This window comes from Lampetra planeri, chromosome 32 (genome assembly GCF_965212315.1).
Source record: "Lampetra planeri chromosome 32, kcLamPlan1.2.h2, whole genome shotgun sequence".
Classification (NCBI taxonomy): Eukaryota; Metazoa; Chordata; class Hyperoartia; order Petromyzontiformes; family Petromyzontidae; genus Lampetra; species Lampetra planeri.
This window is the reverse complement of record NC_136138.1, coordinates 9,051,299-9,076,053: the sequence shown is the minus strand read 5'-3', so window position 1 is coordinate 9,076,053 and position 24,755 is coordinate 9,051,299. Positions and strand designations below refer to the sequence as shown.

General features: G+C 46.1%; 2 protein-coding genes across 2 annotated transcripts in view; one reads left to right on the top strand and one right to left on the bottom strand.

Annotated features, from left to right (window-relative positions):
- Positions 1-602: 602 nt before the first annotated feature.
- LOC144729412 (rab GDP dissociation inhibitor beta-like) lies at positions 603-15,828 on the bottom strand. Its single transcript, XM_078609681.1, has 11 exons — positions 15,653-15,828; positions 13,042-13,149; positions 12,199-12,298; positions 11,423-11,557; positions 10,545-10,743; positions 8,805-8,936; positions 7,548-7,647; positions 5,103-5,274; positions 3,763-3,907; positions 2,660-2,714; positions 603-1,526 (listed from the first exon to the last, which is right to left on the bottom strand). The coding sequence occupies exons 1-11, from the start codon at positions 15,695-15,697 to the stop codon at positions 1,374-1,376; spliced, it is 1,344 nt and encodes a 447-aa protein (XP_078465807.1). The 5' UTR covers positions 15,698-15,828; the 3' UTR covers positions 603-1,373.
- A 1,316-nt stretch (positions 15,829-17,144) lies between these two features.
- Positions 17,145-24,755, top strand: part of LOC144729409 (transmembrane and coiled-coil domains protein 2-like) — a 52,461-nt gene continuing 44,850 nt past the window's right edge. Inside the window, exons 1-2 of the mRNA XM_078609678.1 lie at positions 17,145-17,291; positions 17,692-19,046. Of these exons, the coding sequence (XP_078465804.1) occupies positions 18,165-19,046 (882 nt within the window). The 5' untranslated portion in view covers positions 17,145-17,291; positions 17,692-18,164. The remainder of the gene's footprint in view (positions 17,292-17,691; positions 19,047-24,755) is intronic.

Genomic DNA, 24,755 nt, shown 5'->3' with positions numbered 1-24,755 from the left:
CACGTTTTCGTGCAAAGTTACCAGATTTGCGGGATTTTTTAAAATACCTTTAGAATACCTTTGGGTTTTTACGAGTAACTTTACTGCTGTCGAAAGGTCACTTGTGTGGAAAGTGAGTGCATTATTGGACATTTTCTACACAAGTTTTTCCTAAAGCAAATGGGCGCGAGTAAAAGCCGCCTCTTTTGTGGCCTATCAAAGCCTTATTTGTAGCTATTATTTTGCCAAAATGAAACCTTCCTATTATATATAGCTTGCATATATCATAACGATGCATCCATCGGAATGCTGAGAATATCGTTTTATAAAACTATTGATGCATCACCTGCCCAGTATGAGAACCAAGCCAAATACCGCACAATGGAATAAGTGGTGTTGGGTAGGGTGACACTTCGCAAGATATGATGGACGTTGCTGGTGACAGTGGCAGCTCAAGTTCCCGTGCACGAGATTGATGGTAGCAGCACCAGTGATGGCGTTGGGGAGGCCTTCATCCAGGAGATGGGTCGTGGATGACGATATACAACACACGTGTGTATGGTATGTGTCCATTCAAAAACACATTATTTTGCAAACAACATATAAAAAATACCACAAATCGATTTTTCTCCCAAGAAGGTGAACTCTTTAATCACCAAGTGAAACAATGCAGCACAATAAGTCAATAAATGGAGATAGTTTTTCCTCCCACCATCATTTTAGTCTCATCAGCCAAACGAGGTGGTTCTTGTAAAAATAATAGCTGTAATATTTACCACGACAACCCCTAGCATGGCACACTGAGAACACAGCCACCAATTGCAACCAATTTATTGATGAGAGCATTGGATCCGGAGAGAACATTCAGCTTGTGATCTCTTCACATTTGCAGTTGAGTATGCTACGAAAAGAGAATAATCCTTCGGCAAGCCAACCTCTGAAGCAAAAGAAGATACTAAATCATGATTGTATAAAAAAAAAGATTCATACCAAACTGTTACACTTCCTTGGAAAACTTTGCTTTATTTAATTTCATGTACTCTAAAGCAATTATTCAAGAGACACTTGTAATTGCCAAACAGAATCGTTTTAAACACTTTCCGAAATACAGCAACGCCAATCGAGAAGCCCTGCAATCAAGAGTTCAAGGCCTGCAACAACAAGAACTCTGGGCCGAGCTTATGGCACCGACTCATGAAATCAGCAAATACCACTGGCAGCTTTAGCTACCGAAATGTGTGTCAGCTTGGCCTAGCAAACAGAAGCTGAAATTACAATAAAAACTGCGGCACAATGGTGGTGGTGGCGGGGAGTGGTCGTGGGGGTGGGGGGAAGACAGAGGGGATGGGGTGGAGTTGGATGTCCTAGGGAGCCGGCAGCGTACGGGAGGCCAATCACTGGTTGTCCTCGCCAAATACATCGTTGTGCTTGCGTTTCATCTCCTCGAAGTCAAACGCGACACCCATCAGGCGCTTGTACACGTCCTTGATGTCATCGCACGTGGTCTCGAAGTGGGTGGTGGCGTCGTACGACCGTGAGATGAAGATCTGTCGGCGATCGACAATAAGCAAGAGTTCAGAGTCAACAACGCACACGGAGGTGAAAGAGGCACGACTGTGACCATGGGTTTGGTCTTCCCATCATGCATTGAATGTCACATGACGTCGCCATACTGCGTGTGTAATGCACACAGTGTTGCTTTTTATCGCCAAGATTCTAAATTGTGGTAATATTATTTTAGGCAGCAGCAGAATAATCAGTACAGCAGAGCCATCATTGCCAACTGCTGCATTGTGCCTCAGGGGCCACGTGATGGGCAGCCCAGAGGCTTCAGGAACATTTCAGCGTAGACCTTTCAGTCATCTTCCATGCGTGGTGGCGATATATTAACTACCTCGCCTGGTATACAGGAGGTCGTGGGTTCTATCCCGACCCTGACGGCCTGCTGTATATTTGGAGTTTGCATGTTCTCTCCGTGGTCGCGTGGATTTTTCTCCTCCGGTTTTTCCTTCCACATTTATAATCAAACACGCGTTTAGAGTATTTGGCTGCTATACGTTTCTACATAAGCCGCTTCGTTAAGTTATCACTTGTGGCCAGGTTGCTTCTGAACAGTGATATATCTCAGTGAGCCTTACCTGGTAAAATAAAAAAAATAAAAAGTTAATTAGATTAATTCGTGGGTTTGCTCCAGGCACTCTTAATTTCCTCCCAATCCACTACGGGGAGGATCTCCTCCCACGCCGTGCGGACTGTGAGGATATTTTTGCTATATTTTAAAAAGCTGATGGGTGTGGGGAGTGCAAAACGATGGATTTTACTTCACTGCACTCGACTGCCCATAATACCTATTGCAATTGTATTTGCGCAGACCCCTACTCAAGCACTATCTAGGGTCAAGGCTGCTTAGCTTCCAAGGTCTTATAAAATCGGGTGCATTCCTGCCAATTTCGTTACATATCACTTGTACGTGTATGTATGTTTAACTTCTTTTGCACCATACGTAACCAACCGTGCTAATCAGAGGTGTGGGGGAAGGACAACAAACTAAACAACAGTTCTAAAGAAATGAGTTTTCAATCTAGATGGTTTACAAGTGTATAGCTCCAGGTGGCATCCTAATATCGGAAGGAAGAGCGCGTTCCAGACGGCCGCAGCTCCACGAGCCAAACAAACTCACCTGGCTTTCGTTGCCCAGGTCGGCTGGTTCGTACAAGTCGCTCACCGACACAAACCTGCACACACCACAGGGGCATTTATCAGTAAAAATATAGACAAGCTGGCAAGCCGGTCCATTCGGGGAGCTCCAATTTTGACAAGAGATTTTACTGAACAAAAGTGCGTATGGATATAAGCAGACGCATATTGCCAAAGCTTAATGCACATGTGCTTACACCAATACGCTTGGGCTTAAACGCGTCCACGTTAATTGCGTTGGTGCACTGAATTCATATAAAGTATCAATAAGTGACTGTTTAGCGATTTTGTCATTTGTGAAAAGAATAACGTATCCCCAGGCACAGCAACAAGTAGCCTATCCTTAAAAACAACAATTGCAAAGTTAACTACCCGACCGATTTGCTTTGTCTTTGTAATATTTAATGTCAGTTTGTTTCCATTGAGCATTTAGAAATTACAATTAAGAGCTTTTGGGGTACAACAATTTACAAGACGGCCACCTATGAGTAGCCATACTGCAAGAATGCTTACAAAGTTGTGGAATTTTTTTCTTAACTTTTATTAGGTTTATTAATCTCAATGTTCAGTGAACAGGGGGCATCAGCAGATCGCGCAAAATTCTTTGGTTTTTTCGGGAAAGTCACCGAGCCAGATCTTGACTTAAAGCTTTCGTGACTGCAGGAATTCATATTCTTTGGGTCTTTCGGTAAAGTCACGTAGATGGTTCAAAGAAAATAACAAAAAACTACGAAGTTTCGATCACAACACAAGCGATCGTCATCTTTCCTCCTGATGACGATCGCTTGTGTTGTGATCGAAACGTCGTAGTTTTTTGTTATTTTCTTTGAACCATCTACGTGACTTTACCGAAAGACTCAAAGAATACCACGGAGATAGTTTCAGATTCTTTGGGTCTTTCGGTAAAGTCACGTAGATTGACGCACACATGTAGGTGTACTGGTAAAACGCCGAACTGGTTACCAGCACGAGAGAAAAATCAGACTGAATGACGGACAAATAGACTGATTAACGGACAGATAAGACGGACGGACGGTTGTACTGGCTGACAAGCGGACGAACAGCGCGGTGTGTCTGTGCGCTCACTTCTGGTCGATGGGGTCAAGCTGTTCGAGCGCCGGCTGGATCTCGGCCTCGGGATTGCTCGTCTCCACCGTGGTGCTCACGATGGCAATGTACTTGCCGGTGCCGGCCACGTTGTGGTCGAACGACACCATACACACGTAGATGTCTGCCGTCGGTCGGACAGAGAGGGGGAGAACGCCACGCACGGTCAGCCTAACCACAACCGCTGTGGAAATGCGGTCGGCAAGCAAGCCACCAAAGCAGGCGTTTAACCAAACGTGCGGGAGGCAACTCGCAGAAATAACCAGCGAGGAGATTTTTACGGTTTTGCTGTGGTTGTAACAGAGTTCATTTTCCTCAAAAGGCTTCCGGCGCACGAGAGCGAAACGTCGGACAACATGCCGAACCACACACAGTTAAACCCCAAACACGTTAAGAGAGCTATACTTACCGAAATGTAAATCTCTTTTAAGTGAGACGTGGATAAAATAATGGATACCAGGAATAATGTAATTAACAAAAAAATTATCTCTTGTTTATATTCGCTCCAGTGGTGCCTCCATTCAATCTCGCTACCACTCTCACTGCCCTACGAAACTGTGGGTTGCTGCCGTGGCGTAAGAGTAAGCACATTTCATACTCTTTGGTTCTTTCGGTACATTCACGTAGGTATAAAATAAAATAAATCACGACGTTTCGGGCGCAACACAAGCGTCCGTCATCAGGTGGGAAAGCACGATCTGCTGCTGATGCAGAATGGGCTACACCCATTTCAAACCTTTTAAAACAGTCTGTATCAGCAGCAGACCGTGCTTTCCCACCTGATGACGGACGCTTGTGTTGCGCCCGAAACGTCGTGATTTATTTTATTTTATACCTACGTGACTTTACCGAAAGAACCAAAGAGTATCGATTCCTGCAGTCACGAAAGCTTCAAATCAAGATAGCACATTTCAGTTGCCATCCAGAGGTAGCCAGTTCGATTAAATCTCCTGGCGCATCAGCTAAAGTGTGGGTAATCCCCACTTCTAACAAGACGTCTCACTCACGTGGAAGAGTAGGCCAAGTGGCCTCTTATAGGGGCTCTCTAGAGCTGGACATCTTTGAAAATGAGCTTTATAGCTCATCGGATTCCTCCAGTCTAAATAAAGATTGTGAAAGATAAAGATTCTGATTCTCTCTCTCTCTCTGGCAGAAGCCCTTCTGCCAGCAGTGGTGCGAGAAAGCATTTGCGGGGCTGATCCTTTAACTTTTCTGCAAATGCAGATACGACCGTTGTCATCTCTCTGGGTGCGTGCGCAGAACAAGAACCCCTGGATATCCATCGAAGGTGCCATTTGGACAGTGTGCAAATGGCTCACCAGACTTCCTGTTGACCTGGTTCTGTGGGATGATGATCTGGCAGGACTTGGCATTGCTGGTGTTCTTGATGGGGTGGCTCATGATGCAGATGGCGCGGATGACCTGCCCAACTTTCTTCACGAGATCTGGCGCGTAGCTGGGGTCACAGATCAGCTGCTTGCAGCGAGCCACCTGCCCACGAGACGGTAACAATATTTTGTCATATCGAAGGGGAAAGATGCATCAGCGTTTCACTTGACTGCTGACATCGTAAATAATGTTTGAACCGAATCGCAATTATTAATTTTTTTAAACAGAGGAGCGGTTTGCAAGCTGAAACAACGTGGTTGTGGAAATCAACCCACGCAGAAAGATGAACACTTATAAATGGCCCACCAACAATATATATCCGTCATTGGAAGCATCTTGGCTGTACCGATTCCTAGAGGGGAATTTTTTGACCTGCGACACCATTTCTAATTTTAACACGCTCAGTCACTTCTGTCACTGTCAGGGGCCTCCTCCCCCTATTAGTCAGTCGGCATGGATGTTCCGTTCGCTGTTCTGTGGTCACGAAGGCTGCACCGTGTGTGGGGGTGCATGCACATGGTCGCCTCTCACCAACACGACGTCGATGTGTTTGCGAGTTCTAATTATGTTCACATTATTATTGTATAATGACAACTTGGATAACGCTAAGGTGTGCGTGAATATATGGCCTGCCAAAGGTATTGAAAGGTCCTATTCAGCCCTCAGTGCACCACTGATCTAAAGGCCCTATAACTAAACGCATTGATTTTATAGTGGTGGCTACGTACGGTGCAAAAGAAGTTCTACATACATACTGCACATCTGTGAAAAAGAGCTTCCTAGCTCATCGGATTCCTCCAGTCTAAATAAAGATTCTGACATACAACATGAATCATCACTACCATCTCTCTGTTAAGTCTCATACCATCAGTCACGTATTAGCCAGATGATAATACGCACTCTTTTCCCCTCTGCCATTTAGAGCAAAAGTTGTGAATGTGTCTTTATATATTTGTAGATGTGTGACTGGAATTGTATAACTTGATTGACAACGGGCACCAGTTAGTGTTACTATCTGGACCGTCTTATAATCCAGAGAATACGTGGTGGTTTAGCTGCTGCAGCTCCTTACTATTAAAATTCCTTCCCTCTATTACTGCTAACCCTACTCCCTCCCTTTGATGCTGCTAATCCTGCATACTGCATAATGCACGGGCATAATATGAATTTGAAACCCCCCCCACCTCCTATGCATTCCACAAGTAGTGACTAATCCCATATCTGCATTTACCATAAATATGCTAAATTCCTCTTGATATGCAAATTCCTTTGTCAAGGCGCCCCTTCCCCCCTCCAACCCAGCTTAAATATACGCTGCCAAGCCTGGTGGTGCCCATTCAGACGCTGTCTTCCCGACAGACCTGTTCTTCACCTGAGGACGGCTGCTTGCGTTGTGGCCGAAACGCCGTGAGAATTATTTTATTATGTTTTATTTTTATCACTTTATTATTTCCCTTCTACGTGACTTTACCGAAAGAACCAAGAAGATTACAGCAACTTTTGAAACTGATGTAGAAGGGTTTGTTCGCTCATTGGATTGTGTCATTGTTATTTATTGAATTACAATATCAGGAGGTAAACCATTGACATTCATGTAATCGGTGTGACATGTATGTTCTAAGCATTACTTGTTTTATATATTTTTTCATACTACGTTCTCTCCTTGACTTTGACAACTGTTTACGTGGTTTTGTGCACCAAAACTATTTTGTACTCCACATGCAGACATTTATAGTCTCAATAGGCACTCAACTGGTCAGAAGGTTCCTTTGTGCATATTTTGGGTCATTACATCCATCACGCACGGATTTTACAGTAAATGCTTTCAGTAAGGACTTGATGAAAGGTTAAAGTGTAACTCGTGTGCAGTCAGTCACTGTGCAGATAGAAGCACGCAAGTCAACTTCGCACGATTAGCATACACTGCACAATGCAATGGTGCCCTCTGTTGGCTTAAAAAAAGCATTGCTTTTAATCATAGTCGATCAAAAAGCACTTTGTTAACAAATCCTACCAAATGTACCTGCATACAATCAATTCAGCACCTGTACACAAGCCGATTTAATCGCTTCCTCTCTACTTTCAACATCCTCTTGACCACGTTCCCTCTTTATGAGGCCACTCCCATCATTAGCCTCGACTACTGCACTAATGTATGTTGAACTTCTTTCGCACCGTACATAGCCAACCGTGCTAATCGGAGGTGTCAGGGTCAGGATCGAACTTGCGACCTCCTGCATACCAGGCGAAGTAATTAGCATCTCGCCACCGTGGCGCACATTATTATCTCGTGTAAGGACAGCACCGATGACAACCGCGGTGGTGGTTTTTTTTTCCTGCGCACCACCGCTAGCCCAGAGTTCTCTGCGTCTCACCTCGCCCTCCGACTTCACGCCCAGCACCTTCCCGTTCTCCATGACGATCTCCTCCACAGGCTTGTTGAGCATGTACGTCCCTCCGTAGATGGCGCTCAGCCTGTGGGCGGTTAGCGGGCACGTGTCATACCCCCACGGCGACTGTGAGCAAGCCCAAGCGTTGGGACTTGGTTTATGCCTCTAGCGCGGGAGTCGGCAACCCGTGGCTCCGGAGCCGGGTGCAACTCTAAGGACTGCTTCGTGACGTTATAAACATGCACTGGTGGCTCTTTAAAAATGTTTCTTGCTTTTTTTAATGAATTGGAAAGAAATGGCCCTTCTTGTTATGTTGGTTGCCAACCCCTGCCCAAGTGGGTGGATGCTGCAGGCCTGAAGGCAAAGACACTGAACAGTTGTTAAACACAATCATCGGATAGCAATTTACCATCCAATTTTATCTTGATTGTTCTAGTGGCATCACGCTAATTGGTGTCATATTACAAGAGACCAAGTATCCATGTGGAATAGCTCACAGTGCAGTGTAACCCTCTTGTGTGAAGAGACTTTTGGTCGATAGAAGGGGGGGGGGGGTGCATTTTCTTACGCGCTCTGCCATATGAGGGTAATTGTAATGATATTAGTCAAACCAATCATTTTTAATTATTAGGGCTGACAGACAAGTTAAGCCCAGAAACAAATTTAATAGTTATGGTTTATTACAGCCGTTGGTGACTGGCCCGAGACTGACCCACCCCTAGTGGACATCTGGTAAAAAAGAGCTTCATAGCTCATCTGATTTCCGGATCAAATACTCACTACGCTTGAGAAAACCGATTTAAACATATGCGGTTGCTCGGATTTGAACTCAAGATCTCAGCGGTACCAGTTCAGCGTTAACCTGAACCACCTGACCAATCTGATCATGAAAACTTAACATATCATGGATCTTATCTGCATTTGATGGCAACATGCACCGAACCAATATCCCGTCCAATGACTGTACATTAACCCTTTCCCATTCCGCTGACGTATGTGAACGTCATCAGTTTTCCGTCCGATTCTGAGATTCAGAGGGGGAACGGGACACCCACCCTGCAAGTTGCAGACGTCTCGGGAACGAGAAAGGGTTAAAGTGAATCTGCCAGGCAATCGCACGTGTTGATCTCGCAAAGAAGAAAACTCTCAAAATCAGAGGTGTCTTTAACTATGCAAAAAAAAAAAAGACACCTTGAGCTTGTGAAATTAAGTGACGGAGCGGAGCGGGTGCACGAAACTCACCTGGCAAAACCCTGGGGCAGCTCCCCAAGGCCGTAGAGCGGGTAGAGATAGGGGCTCTTGCCGTATTTGGCCAGCGACTCGCTATACAGCTTGATGCGGTTCAGCGCCTCCAGACAAGACTTGTCAAGGTAACTGTGGGCATAGCACAGAATTATTTTACATGTGTGTGCGTGTATATATAGTGTTCAGTGTGACGAAGTGTGGTCAAATAACCCACAGGACCCATGTGGCATGGGTGGGACCTCTCGCCCGATAGTTGATTATATTAACAGACCTTTAGGCACAGTATCATTACTATGCATGTAACCATTCACTCCTTGTTGTACGATGATTTGTTACAATTTTGGGTAGCAATTTATAAAACAAATGTAATTGCCAATTGTGGTAAATTTAGCATCTATACTTGCTATAGGGTTTAAGTGAACTGTATGTTACATTGTAAATGAGAACCACTACATGAATGATCTCTTAAACACATAACTAGATAGGTTACCTACTATTGTCATTATGGTGAGACAAGCCGTACGGTAAATGTTGTTCCGGCTTTTTTTTTTTAATTGCCCCCAGGTTTATCGCAGTCCCCTCTCCTTCGTCAACCCACAAGGAGCAGCATGGTGAAGAATGTTCAAACAATCCCCGTGACTGATGAGGCATGGAGTCCTTATCCAAAAGGGGATTGACAAAGGGCTGTAAGTGATTATTTATCTTGGTAAATTCCTCATTTACATCCTTGCAAATGAAGGCGTATCTCAAAAGTTCCAAGTAAGGTAAACACTACATATGTTAAGATATTATTTAGGTTTTTTGGGAGTGTTATTGAACTTTACTCACATTTTCTGTATTACTTTGTTTGACCCAAATATTTCAATGAAACAGCAACACTTAAGTCTCAATGGGCTCTTACTTGGCTTGAAATAAATTATGGCTTCTCACACGTACGATCTGATAGATATATCACCAGCATAATAATCGATTCAATTTAAATTAGACTTGCCTAGGTATTACCCTTAATACTAAAACAATCGTACTGCTGGCAATTCTTAATCTACCACTCGCAATTTTTTGGGGGTTGATAAAATACGCATCACTTTGTGAAAAGTACACAGTGGCTGTTCCACGGAACATGTGGAATTCTTATCAGGTGGCTCAGAGGAATCAATGAAGGCGAGCGTCACACAATACGCATCTAAACACAGACACACACTTTGACTTTCTTCACACTCATCCAGGAAAGCCTCAACGAGGCGGCAGTCAATACAACACGACCCACCAAGCCGTGTCTAAGTGAAACAGCCATGCTTCAGTGCTTTTGTGTAGTGAACACAGAAAATCCTCTGATCAAACCAACTTACATCTTTGCTTACAAGTATGTTACACTTGTACGTAGGCTCCAGATTGCCTTCGATCAGGCACGAGTGTGGCCATGGGTGATTTGGCAAGTCAATTTGGCGCCGGTTTGTTGCGCGTGCCACCCAGTCCACATGCGATTTCAAAGCTGCCCAACCAAAAGCGGTTCATATTGTCGAGCACCTGCCCCCTTAAGGCAGCTGGAACGTGGAATGGAAACGTTGATTGAACTCGAGGACAAAGGCAATCAAGTGGTTGCCGAGTGCTTTTGGGTATCGATCCGCGACAGCAAATGCAAGACGACCCAGAGAAGCAGTCACTAAAGGGGACCTTCGCTCAAACGGGCAACAGCACCATGGCCTGCAGCCCAGAAAACCGCTCGAGATCGCTTACTCATCGGTGCGGTAGAGCGCAAGCGAGTGGCCGGTGAAGTCAATGACATCCTGGCCCAGGTCGAACTTCTTGAAGACGTCGCGCATGGTGGTCGCCTTGGGGTCGACGCCCTGGTAGGTCTGCGGGTCATTCTCTTCGAAGTTTGCGACAAACACCAGGAACTTCCTGAAGCGCCGCTTCTCGAACATGCCCATCAGACCTGCGATGGAGGAGACAAGCCGAGTGTGTTCATTTATTGGCAATGACGGCAAAGATGCTGTTTGAATGTCAAAGGGCTGAATCACGATGACTCAAGGAATGGAAAAAAAATTACGCATCAAGAGACCTACGGAAATAACAGTACGAGAGAATCTTCAAAGACAATTATAAAAATATATTTTTTTAAAGCTATTGATTGAAGGTCGAAGTAAAATTTTCTTAGAAAATGTCAGTTTCAGGACAATTAAATTGCAATACACTGAAGTCACAATGAGGTGCATGTACAGCACTGTGTCTCTTCATTGCTGAATGAGGTCCCCTCCATGCTCTGCAGGCAAGTGAACGGCGTGGAGCATAGATTTGGGAGCACAGACGTACAGCACAACAATCTAAGTTGCTGCACTGACCTCTGCTTTCTGCCACTTAGCCCTGATGGGCATTCATCCAAGCACTATCCAGGCTCAAATTTACTTAACTCCCAAGGTCTGATGAGACTGGGCAAAGTCAAGGTGGGTTTAGTCTTGGGCTTCACAAATGTACAAAATATACAAACCGATGCCTGAAAAGAATGCCAATTTAATTTTCCACAAGCACTTTAAGTTGGCATCGGACAGAGCAGATTCAATTACTAGAACCATGGATTGAAGGTCATCGGCAAGGAATCCTATCACTGTACTCACCGGAGGCGAGAGCTTCTGTCTCCGTTGAAGGCACCTTGTGGATCTTGCCGCCCTTGTACACATAGCTCCCCTCCACCACTTTGAAGTCCAGGTAACGAGTCACCTCCGTGTACAGCAGCATCTTCACCAGCTGGCCTATCACCAGGACAAACGTGTCAGTACGTTCGTAATAGCGTGTACATATTTAGCCTTTTGTCAATTAACTACTGGATAAGAATCTCCCCACTCTGTGCGGTTCATTGGAGTTATTTGAACATACTTCACCACGATGGTCAGTTCGGGTTGGTTAAGGTGGGAAGCACTGATGTGGGATTATAGCCCGATGGATGTTGTTGCACGGTCCTATTCTGATCACTGTATAACCCTGCAGCTGGATATGTAAAAAAAAAATGTTGTGAATAGTAGTTACCCATCCAAGCACCATCCAGGTTCAACCTGGCTTTACTTTTGAGAGCTAATGAGATCAGTTACATTCCGGGCAATTAATAAGCATACTGCCCATCAAATTCAAGAGTAGTTTAGGAGAAACCAGGAATGACGTGGATAAGTACTTGACCTTTACTTATGAACCTGCCAATTGTTACCAAAGTGCCTTTCGCAAGGGATACTCGGTCAAATAATTACTGCACACCAGCAAGTAAAAAACAAAGTAGACATCAATGGCAAAAATGACTTGAAAAATGAACAACACAAGCATATAGAAATATTTCTTGGAATTTAACATCAAGTCCAAAAATTTTATTTTTATGTTTTCACGTGAACTTTGGCAATTGTACCATTCGCCATCAGAAACTTGGGGATGAGATCCACGTTCCAGTCACGTCCATTCCCCATGGAGGTTGGGGGTTCCCCAGGGATGTTAAACCGCTTGTAGAGCTGTTGAACAAGGCAGACGATAGCTCAACCACATGACAACACGACAGATCTCTGCTACACTCTTTATCCTGAGAGTTACAGCTTCATAAACATGTGAATGACAACGTTGTACTTCATCTGCATGTGGACAGTTCTTTGTGAATCTACAACTGGTTGAAGGCCACCCCTCATGCCATGTTGGTCATATAAGTTGTTTGACCTCACTTCACCAATCAGGTTAGTGCTGGCCAGTGAAATGGTGGCCCTGCCATCTGTTCATATACAACCCGCCACTGATGCTAGCCGTGGCCAGGAATCAAACCCAAGGTCGCGGGGTTCATAGTGCAAACAACTCTTCTGCCATGACCTTAAATGTACAAGTTGGCAGAATCAACACCCTGGGTTCTCACAACACAAGCATGATACAGCATGCGGAGGCTTGGGTGATGGATTACTTTGGCTAAGCCGCCTTTTACCTCATGTCATGCCAAGCCCCTTCATGGGAAGCATAGGTGGGAGCGTCATAGAACAGTGCAAGAACATGTTTTTTCTGCACTGCCCACTTGCTGCCCATCACGATACTCTAATAGAAATAAATTGCCAATGTTTTTTCACCATTATCTAGCAATGTGCACGTATTGATTTTTGTACAATGTCTTGAAATACAACCACATTTAAGCCATTCTATAGATTAGCGTGGTTTTGAATAAAGCTCATGGCTACAAAGCTGGAGGTTGTGGCAGGGATGATGATGCCATACTGACATCTCCGAGGGGGGTGATGGATGAGCTCTCCCCTCCGTAGTATGAGTTGCGGTCCATGTGCAGCACCTTCTTCCCATTCACCGACATGATGCCCGACAGGATACATTCCTGGACAGAAGAACATGCACACGTGTACATTTATGGTATGTTATACAGTCCGCCGTCGCATATCCGACAGTCACATATCCATTGTGACCAATTAACTTCCCATGCCCAGTGCAGGATTGCATAGGATGCAACTGCCATTTTCCATTGATGTTCACATCTGATTATTTCATGTGCAGAAATAAATGTGTAATCTTGCATACATTCACTGCTACAGTACGGTGAATATTTTTCTCATCTTTAAAGTAATTTACACTTAATTTTAGTCCAGTAAGAAATGTGTACATGGTTCAACTATACATTTCCATAGATGTACACATATCCGACCAGTCATATATCTGCCTAAATCTCTGTTCCGAGTTGGATATGTGGACGTTGTACTGTAATGTTTAACTTTTTGCACCGTACGTAGCCAACCGTGCTAATTGGAGGTGCCATTGCAATGATTACACATCACATTTACATGGTGGTATTTGGCTTGATGTACAGACAGAAAATAGTTTCGTACAGCCCTGTACATACGCGCTGCTGGTGAAGGCCTCCCTATGCCTTTCAGTGGTTGGAGGTTTGATTGACCTTACTTCACCACGTTAGTTAGAACAGGTTGAAGCTAACCACTGCACCACCGCTCATGCCTAAACATCATTAAGATGTGTTGAAAACGCCCACATGACTATGGTTTATACAAATATAACCACATCATTTAAACATGCATGACGATTTGTGACATGCAGCATATATAGATTGCAAGAAACATTTATTGAGACCATGAGTGTCTTGCGATAGTGTAACCTATGTATTCAGTCACTGTGCAGGTGAAAGTGACATGTCGTTGACTTGCGTGCATTTCAGTCATTTTTGCGTAATGTTGAGTTGCCATAATGACAACGGAGGTTAATAATAAGCTTCTGCTGCATGCAGGAAATGATGGCTGCCTGTTTGCAGGTGGACTTTGCAGCTTCTGCATCCCATGATCACCGTGAAGCAAAATTGGCTTAAAAAGCAGGATATTTAATTTTAGCCCTTGAAACTTCCTTGTTTCAGGGAGAAAAAACCACGAATATTTAAATTGTTACAAATATTTATGGGCACAAAACTGAAATAATAATGGACAACGTTTGAATACATTTCATTTATCACTGTTTAAAGTTAAGAGGATTATCAAACTCAAAACAAAATTAACAAAAACAGGGTTATTTAAAAAAAAATTCTGACAATGCACAAATGAACAATGTACTCTGTCCACTTGAAAAGAACCCCTCGCACTCAAGTAAGCAACAGGAAACGGAAATTCACCAAAAAACAATGGGCTGAATGTTGTGGAAATATAATTGACTCGGCTGTATTTCAGATTACATATTGCTTTTAGTGGAGATGCCATGAAATAACTGTGGCATTAGATTTCAGAATATAAATACATTAAGAGTAGGAATATAAATACATACCACAATTTACACATCTCGACATTGTCCATGTGGTGTATTCATGCTTAACGCAAAAGCGGCTTTATGGTTACTTGCGTAAAAAAAAAAATCTGCTTACCTTTCTTACACCTTGCACTCCTCTATCATGTTTTTGTATTGTTTGTTGTTGTAACGTTCTGACCCGCCCCTACTGGACATCTGAGAAATAGAGCTTTATAGTTCATCGGATTCCTCCAGGATAAGTAATCCGATTTTTAAATGGTTGAGATATAAATGGGCAGAGTAAAATTTGGTTTGCTATTTAACGGCTTCATTTTGCTCTAAACTAAAACAAATCTCAGCGGTGCCCTTTGACACTACAGAAAGCCGTGCATTGCCAACGTTGTCACATGAGCACCCACTTGACATTTCACAGTCGAGTACATATAGCGATCGCCCTTTGTTAAAATCTAATGGGTGACGAGGGGCCTCCTCACGCCGTGCGGGTCACGGTTGTTATCTGACCATACTTCACCACAAAAACGTGGCAAGCGTTTTGAAATGTACGGCGTCAATGGATCTCAGCTGCTGCCACCATCCGTGACAAACTCCTTTGCCAACGCACCCCTCCGATGACAGCACGGATGGTGCTACGTGCGGTGCGAAATGAACTTACGACGCACACGGCACGTACCTAAACGTACGTGGCCGTGTGGCGGTCGCCCATCCGAGCACTATCCAAGCTCAACATCTGCTGAGCTTCCGAGGTGCGGCCAGATTGGTCACGTGCCAGGTGATTGGGATCACGCAAGGCCGCGCAGTACAGTACAGCATTTAGTGGCGGATAAACGAATAATGACACGCAAAAAAAACAACGCATGGCAGGAACCTTTAAAAAAAACCCCGTGAACAACCACACAAAACACGGGCAGCAACGAAAACGAAAGAAGCCCAGAGCAGACGTCGCAAATACCAAAAAAAAAATTCTGGGTTCAATTCCAGGAAGGGCTCGTACGGAGGCCCTTTCAGACACGGCCCTGTTGGCGTGACAGCGGCTACGTTCGTTCTCCTCTCTCTCTCTCGCCCTCCCCTTCACCCATTACCTTCAGGCCCGTGCCCAGCACGATCACGTCGTAATCTTCGTTCATGGCCGAGTGTTGGCGGGTCTGCTGGAGCTCGAGAGAGAGAGAGGTGAGTGGGGGGGTTGGTGGTGGTCGTGGTGGTCGGCTCCTCTCCCGTGTCACTGCACTGCCGCTAATGGCCGGAACCCCGCCTTCGAATTCCCCAGCGCGCTTAAGCAGCCCCGCGGCGGCGTCCGCCAATCAGAGGACGCCGCTCAGGCAGACGCAAGGCGGGGGGGGGGGGCGACAACGACCAATCACGAGCGAGCCCCCCCCCCACCCGACCGCCGAAGCCTATCCGCACTACGAAATACAACGGCAGCGCACGCGCATCACTAAGGGCGGAACCCCCCTCCCCCCACCAGAAGAGAAAGACAAAGGTCCCCCGTATAGCCTGTAAACAGGGCAAGTGCTGTTATGGCGAGCAGCACTTATGAAGGCCGGCACGGCATACGAGGGGGTGGGTGGCCAGAACCACGCCCGACCGTCTTTGTCTCCGCCTTTTGTCGACACGGTTGCGATGTTTACGCACCTTAAAAGGTACACGTTTGAGGCTGAGTAGACCTAGGGGAGACCCATGACCGGTTCAGATAATCGTCACTGGTGTTGGCCGTGAGCGGGAATCAAACTCGGGTCCCCGGGTTTGTAGCGCAGCGTAGCGCTAACCCCCCCCCATCACTCCCCCCATCACACCCCTATCCCCCCCCCCTCATCACCAGCACCCCCCCCCCCCATCATTCCTCCCATCATTCCTCCCCCATCACCACCACCCCCTTCACCCCCCTACCCACCCATCAACACCCCACCCTCCCCCATCACCCCCCATCACTCCTCCCCATCATTCCCATCACCCTCCCCAATCACCACCCCACCCTCCCCCTATCACCCCCCATCACCCCCCATCACCACCCCACCCTCCCCCCATCACCCCCCATCACCCCTCCCCCATCACCACCCCCCTTCACCCTCCCCCCATCACCACCCCCCATCACCCCCCATCACCACCCCACCCTCCCCCATCACCACCCCACCCTCCCCCATCATCACCCCACCCTCCCCCATCACCTCCCATGACCCCTCCCCATCATCCCCCCCCCATCACCACGCCCCACAACTCCAGGTGACGTCTCCCCGGAGCTCAAACACGATTGGCTTGCGCGTCAACAAGCCTCGCTGCGATTGGCCAAAGCCCCCCCCCCGCCCCGCCCCCCCGCTCTTACGTCCCGAACCGCATCCGGGAAGTTGGTGCCGAACAAATAAATAAATAATAAACGAACTAACTACCCCCACTCCCCACCCCTCCGACAGAGGGGCGCTACATTTCCCAGCGCGCTTAGACCGTGCGCGCCGCGAGCGCGCGCCCCATTGGCTCGGCGACGTGGCGCGTGCCGCTCGCCGACCAATAGAAGGCCACGAGACGCCGGAGCGCGTCGCCTATGCAGCGTAGGGAATTGGAGACGTCGTATTTAAATGCCCTCCCCCACCCACCACTACCACCAACACAACCCCCGACGGGGTTGGTGGTCGTGGTCGTGCCGAGCTGCAGAAGCTGCAGAAGCCGAGCGAGGGCGGCACGGCGTGGACGGTGGCAGGAGGCGGCAGGGAGGGAGGCAGGAGAGAGGTGAGCGCTTGGCTCTCGCAAACAAAAACACATTTTGGGGCTTCAAACGCTCGCCGGTAGATGTTGTGGCAAAACTCCGTGCTCGTGTGATGCGATCCAGGGGAATGGGGGTGGACGGGCTTGTTGTGTTATTAAAATGACCGGCAGTTGTGTTTTTTTCTTGTTCTTCTTCTAGTTGTTGCGCTTTGTTGTTGGTTCGGTAGAGCTGTTTTGTGTTTATTTTAGGAGCGGTTGTGTTGGTGGTGGTGGTTGTGTGGTGGTAATGGAGTTGGCCCAAGCAGATTGTGTGTTTGTGTGGGACCAGGCTCTTTTTGAGTGCGCGCGGGGGTTTGTGGATTGTGTTTCGTGTTATTAATTTGCTTTCTTCTTGTTCCTGTGCTTATTTGTGTTCTCCTTGCAGAGCTGCTTATTAAGAGTACTAAATTATCAACTTGTTAATATAGTTAGGTTGGTTTGTTGGCGTATAAAGAGCGTCACCTACCACAGACTGTAGCGATTTAACTTAAAGTACGGGCTCCTTAGAATTAGCTGAACTAAAACAAACTAAACTGAAACTAACAAAATAGCTTTTTTAAGACAACTGATTCTCGCCATAAAGGAGACTTCCATTATTTGTACATTTAAGTTGCACTTTGACACGCATTTCCACGCGTCTTAAATCGTGAGGGTTGGTAAGGTAGGTGGCAGCAGCCCTTTACACAGGCAAAGAAGGCGAGGTGAATTGGTTAATAATTACCATTGAAAGAAAGCGAGAGAGAAAAAACCCACACACACCCACGGGGAGATAAACGAAGGAAAAAGTAAGCTCCTAAATGAGGCGACATTAACATTAAATGAGGCTCAAAAGTTGAGGCGAAGTGGCTTTTCGGGGCCATGAAGCGATTTCGTTCTGCCGAGCTGGGCCATGGAGGAGGAGAGGTCGTGCCCAGTGACCCGGACACGGCGGCAGGGTCAGAGGCAGCAGCAAGTGGAGCTGGATCAGCATCAACAGCATCAACAGCATCAGCAGCAGCCGCCGGATCTTCTGGAGGATCTGCAACTTCTGGTGGGAAAGCAGCTGCTGGTGGTGGTGGAGGAGGAGGGCCTGCAGGAGCAACGCTGTTCGGGCAGGGCTTCAAGCAGCTCTTTCAGCCGCGGAAGCGCTCAAAAGACCGCGGGGTGACACCGACGCCGATTTTGGAGACTCCGAGCCAGGCTCAGGCCCAAGCCACGGGTCCCAGTCTCGCCGAGGCGTCCCCTCTCACCCGCCGAGGGGTAGGATTCGCCCCCGGAAGCGGCTCGGACTCCCAGCAGCACCTGCTGCAGCAGTCGGACTGCGAGGAGTCCGACGAGAGGTCTGAGCGGGATGGATCGGCTGTGCCACCCACGGCCGATGAAGACACGGCGGGCACCCAAGATCGGCAGACCGCCTTCAACCGGGTGCTGCAGCAGATGAGGCCGCGCAGCAGCGGCACCGGCAAACGGGGCTCGGGACCGACCCAGCTGGACCCAGCGCCACTACCACCACCACCAGCGCTCACCGCTGCCATCACCACCACCACCAACACGACAACCACTGCCGCCCTGGCCCAGCCGACGGCGACGTCGGTGGTAAGGCCGAGCCCGCAGCAGCACAGGAAAGCGGAGTCTTTGCCGCGGGAGCAGAGTGGAGGTGTGGGGCTTCGACCCCGCTCTGCTTCAGCCACGGAGCCGGCCCTGGCTCATCCTCGACTGGGACCTCCCATGGATCCAGACGAAGGTGGCGGCTTCGAGCAGGTAAATGGGATCGCCGTGTGGTGGTGCCGAGTCATTTTGCCATTGGGGATCGCTTGACCAAATCACCTTGAATAGCACTGCCATGCCGAAAACATGTTAATGACGGTGATCGCACGTCCGATTAGCATGGTTGGCTATGTACTGTGCGAAAGAAGTTCAACATACATTCACACATCAGCCAGAAAATGCTCGATCTCAGATCTCGGATGATAAGGAGGGGTTAACCTCAATAGTACTTGGATGGATGACCACCATGCACAAACAAGATGTAGACTAACAGGCTCCATATGATAGGGCAGCAGAGAACAGTGCAGCGAAATCCATTGCTGTCCTGTACGTCTGTGTCCGCCTTGTCCTATAACCCTCAAGATGATTTCCATAGCGTGGAGGGCCCACCCCATCCATCCAGCAGTCAATTTGCAAATGGGCTCTACGTGTATTTCCCTTTATGTGTCTGGTTAATTTGCCATCTGGCCATCAAACTAAATGTTTCAACCCACTTACCATTTCCAGGATTGTAAAACTTCTAGTGTATCGCTTCATGTTTCCTTAAGACCCGTCAGCTGAAACGTTGCGATCTTTTCTTCCCTTTCAGTGACAGCAACGCAAACCCTGTTTTCTTAATTAACCTGTTATTTGATTAGTAATGTATTGCTTTTGTGGGTCTTTCATTACTGTATCTACAGTATCTTGGTAGGAGTACACAACAAAATCTGAAACATCATTAGTGTTTTATTAACAGTATTACGACAGTAAAAACTGTAACTGGCTAACATTTAGCCATACTAACAGAGTATGGCTAACATTTTGGACAATAAACCCTCCTCCCGTGTCTGCCAAGTCACTTTGCCACTGCTTTGTATATTTTTCTTGGAGAGATTCACACTTGGCATTATACTTGGGGACAAGGAAGAGTAACATGTGGGTTTGAGAATATATGGAAGTTAGAGATGTCATTGGCTGTTCAGAAAAGTGGTCTTGGGCAGGTCACGTTGCTGGAAGGCATGATGATCGGTGGTGAGAATACCAAAGTGACAACCAAAGTGAAGGAACTTTCTCGAGGTTGTCCAGGTGTGTACGTACGTATGTTTAACTTCTTTCACACCGTACGTAACCAACCGTGCTAATCGGAAATGTAGCAATGAGATCAGTTTGTATGCAGGAGATAGAAAGCTGGATAATTGTTTCTGTATAAGATAGACCATGACGATTGGGGAGGCCTTCATCCAATAGTGGATGGTTCACAGCAAAGGTCCTTGTGCTGATTAGCCAAATTGTGTTCATAAACATTGTCTATTGCTCTGTGTTGATATATACTGCAGGTTATACGATATCATTGTGTTAGTGTCCATCTATGCATAGGCCTGGAAATATGTTACTATTATGTATGTGCTATCAGATATTCTGTGTGTCAGCATTTTTTTTCATCTCCACTTATGACCTCTATTTCACACTATTGATTTCCCTCCATCCAACATCCTGTGTTTAATATTGTTAAAGCCTATGCATCATGTTCATACCTTCATTATTCTTACTGGCTTAATATATGATGTAAATGGTTGTATTTCAATTATTCATGGTTCATTCTAAGTGCTGATACACATTAGCTATGTGCCTACCTGCCTGCTAGCCTACTGGGTGTATTTCATCCTGTACTACCGTGACCAAATGTTGTGGAATGCATTTGGTCTGTTCAGGTCTTGGGAGCTAAGCAGGCTTGAGCCTAAATCGTGCTTGGATGAGTGACCACCATGTATTAACCAGGCATTGTATCCTACTGTGGGGGCTATGTTAGCAGTCAAGGGCAGTCAAGAAAAACATTGTTGCACCCTCCTATGCTCTGTCCTTGCTTCCCTCCTTCACCAACCAGTTTGGTGAAGTGTGGTCAAACAACCACTGTGACCTGTAACGGTATCGGGAGGCCCTGAACACGTACATCAATGTCGACATGGTAAGCTCGTGGTGTGTGTACTGATGGTGTGTGTTTTGCACAAGTGTGGTAGACCAGGAAACGCGTTTAGTCATGTTGTCATAGGTGAGATCACTCAGGAACCCAATGACCTTTGTATCTTAGTAACAGTAGAACAACAGTCATAAAAAGAAAATGCAGACTTTGTTGCGGTGGATTGCTCTGCATTTATATAACACTTATACGTACTTTTTACGCTTAGTTGAAGTATACAAAATGTAAAATAACATAAGAGCCCTTTGCCCACCAAACAGGAGGGATGGCTTTATGTATGTAAAATGGGTGCCGCGTTATTTGACGACCGGTCATTGTATCCATTAACCTCAACAATAATTGCGTTTTCCGATTAAGATGTCCATTATGCATGCCTCTGCGTTTAATTATTTGTGTTAAAAAATTATCATTGATCTTAAGAAATCGACGGAGTACATTGTTAGTTTGAAACGGCCATTTGTTTGCTCCACTCTTTTTTGGGACATTCACTTGGCAAATGGACCAACGTTTAACACAAGTTATTTTAATGACTTTTTTCATATCTCATCCACATCTCATTATTGCACACTTTTATTATTATCGCGCACTTTTTCCCACACACTTTTATTGAACTTTCCGTGTTTTCTGTATTCTTTGGAAACTTTGACGCTTAATATCTTGGGATCTACAAAGCCGAACGAGCTGAAATTTTCAACACAGACTCGCCGCCTCGTGTAACAATTCAAGATATCATTTTAAAAAAATCGTTCAGGTCGCGCTCATCGTGATCTCCTATTCGTTTTAGTAAACAATTTTTTACTAATTAATAATTGGACATTCCACCCCCCCCCCCCCTTTTTGAAATCACGAATGATCACGCCCACCCTACGACGACAAACGTCTTGTCCAATCACAGCGGCTGTTGCTGGCTAGCCTGTGACCAATGAGAGGCGCGCTTCTATCGTCATGGCGCCGGAGCGGCCGCTGTGCTGCCCTCTTCATCCTTGGCGCGAGAACAAGTACACAACAACAACTAGTACACAACAACAACTAGTGTACAACAATAACTAGTGTACACAACTAGTACACAACAACAACTAGTGTACAACAATAACTAGTGTACACAACTAGTACACAACAACAAGTAGTGTACACACAACAACTAGTACACACAACTAGTACACAACAAGTAGTGTACACACAACACGTGTACACAACAACTAGTACACAAGTACACAGCAACTAGTAGACACAACAACTAGTGTACACAACTAGTACACAACAACAAGTAGTGTACACACATCAAGTACACAACTAGTACACACAACTAGTACACAACAAGTAGTGTACACACAACAAGTACACACACTACACGTGTACACAACAACTTGTATACACAACAACTAGTATACACAACAACTAGTGTACACAACTAGTACACAACACGTACTCAACAACAAGTAGTATACACAACTAGTGTGTACACAACTAGTGTGTACACAACTAGTGTACAAACAACTCGTGTACACACAACTAGTGTGTACACACAACTAGTACACAACAACTAGTGTGTACACACAAGTAATGTACACAGCTAGTGCACACACACAACTAGTACACACACAACTAGTGTGTACACACAACTAGTACACAACAACTAGTGTGTACACACAAGTAATGTACACAGCTAGTGCACACACACAACTAGTACACACACAACTAGTGTGTGTGTACACAGCGAGTACACTCAACTCGTACACAACAAGTATCTTGATTTGAAGCTTTTGTGACTGCAGGGATCCATACTCTTTGGTTCTCTCGGTAAAGTCACGTAGGTAGAAAATAAAATAAATCACGACGTTTCGGGCGCAACACAAGCGTCCGTCATCAGGTGGGAAAGCGATGATGATGGACGCTTGTGTTGCGCCCGAAACGTGATTTATTTTATACCTGCGTGACTTTACCGAAAGCACCAAAGAGTATACTCAACAAGTACTCAACAAGTACTCAACAAGTACTCAACAAGTACACACAAGTAAACACAACTAGTAACACTAGTACACACAACAAGTAAAACACAAAGGTAATAAACAATATTTTCAATGCGCACGCTTTTATTTGTACTCAAAAGTAGAAATTTTATTATTTTGACCCTGGAATTAGCACAATTTGATGTGATCAATAAAAGTGGGTGGCTTCCTTTTGATACGTTTAATATTCTTTATGCAGGCCACCCACTTTTATTGAGCACATCAAACTTGATTAATTCCCGTGTCAAAAAGAATGTACTCATACTTTTGAGTGCAAATAAAAGTGTGCATGGAAACACTTGTTTTTCCACAATTTTTCGTTTACAATTCAGCTTTGCTTGCCTGTTGGTCTGAAATATGTGTCCTCTTGCCCTGGCGTGTGCCACTCCAATGTGTGTGGTGTGTACGGCTTGTCGGCGATTGCAATTGTGTTTTTGTTAAATTCATCTTGAGGATGGTAAAGCTATATACAGTAGTGCGTTGGCTGCTAGCATCGTGATGGTGATTTCCTTTCTACGGGTGCTGCTTGTGCACGGGAGCGCAATTTAAATTCCTGTTTAAACGTCAACCCCTTAATGCTCCCGTTTTAGTGCCGTCTCTCTCTGCCCTTTAAATGACGCAGCTTAACGTTGTAATCGCCCAGATGCTGTGTTCATGATACCGGATCGTGGTTATGTCGGATGGCATTCACGTGACATTGCTTGCGTATGAGAAAAAAAAATGCAGCTCTCTCGCATATCCGCGCTCGCGAGATTGATGGCGGGTTTTCATGTAATGCACATTTTATAGTTTGTTTCCAAGGCTGAATAGCCAACAAGGATTTTCGTGCTGTCCATTAAAAGTCATTAGCCAGCACTAGCATTTGTAGATGGTCCCTGTTGAGTGTTGATACTGGTAGGAACCACCTGGTTCCACCAGCCCACAGGGGATTATTGTGTCCGTCCGTCGTGCATCCAAAAATGGGAGGGGCTGGGTGGGGAGGGGCTGGGTGGGGAGGGGCTGGGTGGGGAGGGGCTGGGTGGGGAGGGGCTGGGTGGGGAGGGGCTGGGTGGGGAGGGGCTGGGTGGGGAGGGGCTGGGTGGGGAGGGGCTGGGTGGGGAGGGGCTGGGTGGGGAGGGGCTGGTCACCCCGTGGTGCCCTTATAAAACTCAACGTTTAACCTACTCACGCCGGCTTGTGCCCACCCTCAGTCGGCCATATTTGCGGAATACACCACGCCGCCGTTGACCCTGGCCATTGACCGAACAATCCAACGTTCCTACCAGCTCCCTCGGCAGGAATGTGTTATTCCCAGCCAACTGAAAAGGGATGTCCTGATTCCTATTTATAGAACGAGTGCGAGTAAGCAGGATTTCTGCTGAATTCGCGTAATGGTGTATGGGTGAGCCGTCATGTCCTGCAGAGCAAAGAGCCAATGTGTTTTTTTTTGTCATGAATATTTTATCTTTCCTCCCTTTGACTGAGTTTCAGCAGTCCTGCAGCCATTATTCAAATTGTTAGTCATTACAAACTTTGCCTAACAGGGTGATGTCAAACATTCGCTTGGCAGGTACGAGGTTGTAATTTGCACGTTGTAAAAAGAATAGAGCTTTAATGTGTAAAAATCCTCTCTCTTATATGACATGAGTCTTTATGATATTGAAGATTAATGTGCACACCTGGCCACTTATTACAATCTGCTAAAATATAAGTGGGTATCGTGTAGCACAGTATTGAGGAACTACAGCACTGAATGTT

What these genes read in the sequence shown, in the direction of transcription:
- LOC144729412 (XM_078609681.1), bottom strand. Translation starts at nt 15,697, where the DNA reads ATGAACGAAGATTACGACGTGATCGTGCTGGGCACGGGCCTGAAG. An exon ending in CTGCCCCAGGGTTTTGCCAG is followed by an intron (nt 7,648 to 8,804) that starts GTGAGTTTCGTG and finishes AACCGCCCACAG; the next exon opens with GCTGAGCGCCATCTACGGAG. An exon ending in CTTGACCCCATCGACCAGAA is followed by an intron (nt 2,715 to 3,762) that starts GTGAGCGCACAG and finishes TGGTGTGTGCAG; the next exon opens with GTTTGTGTCGGTGAGCGACT.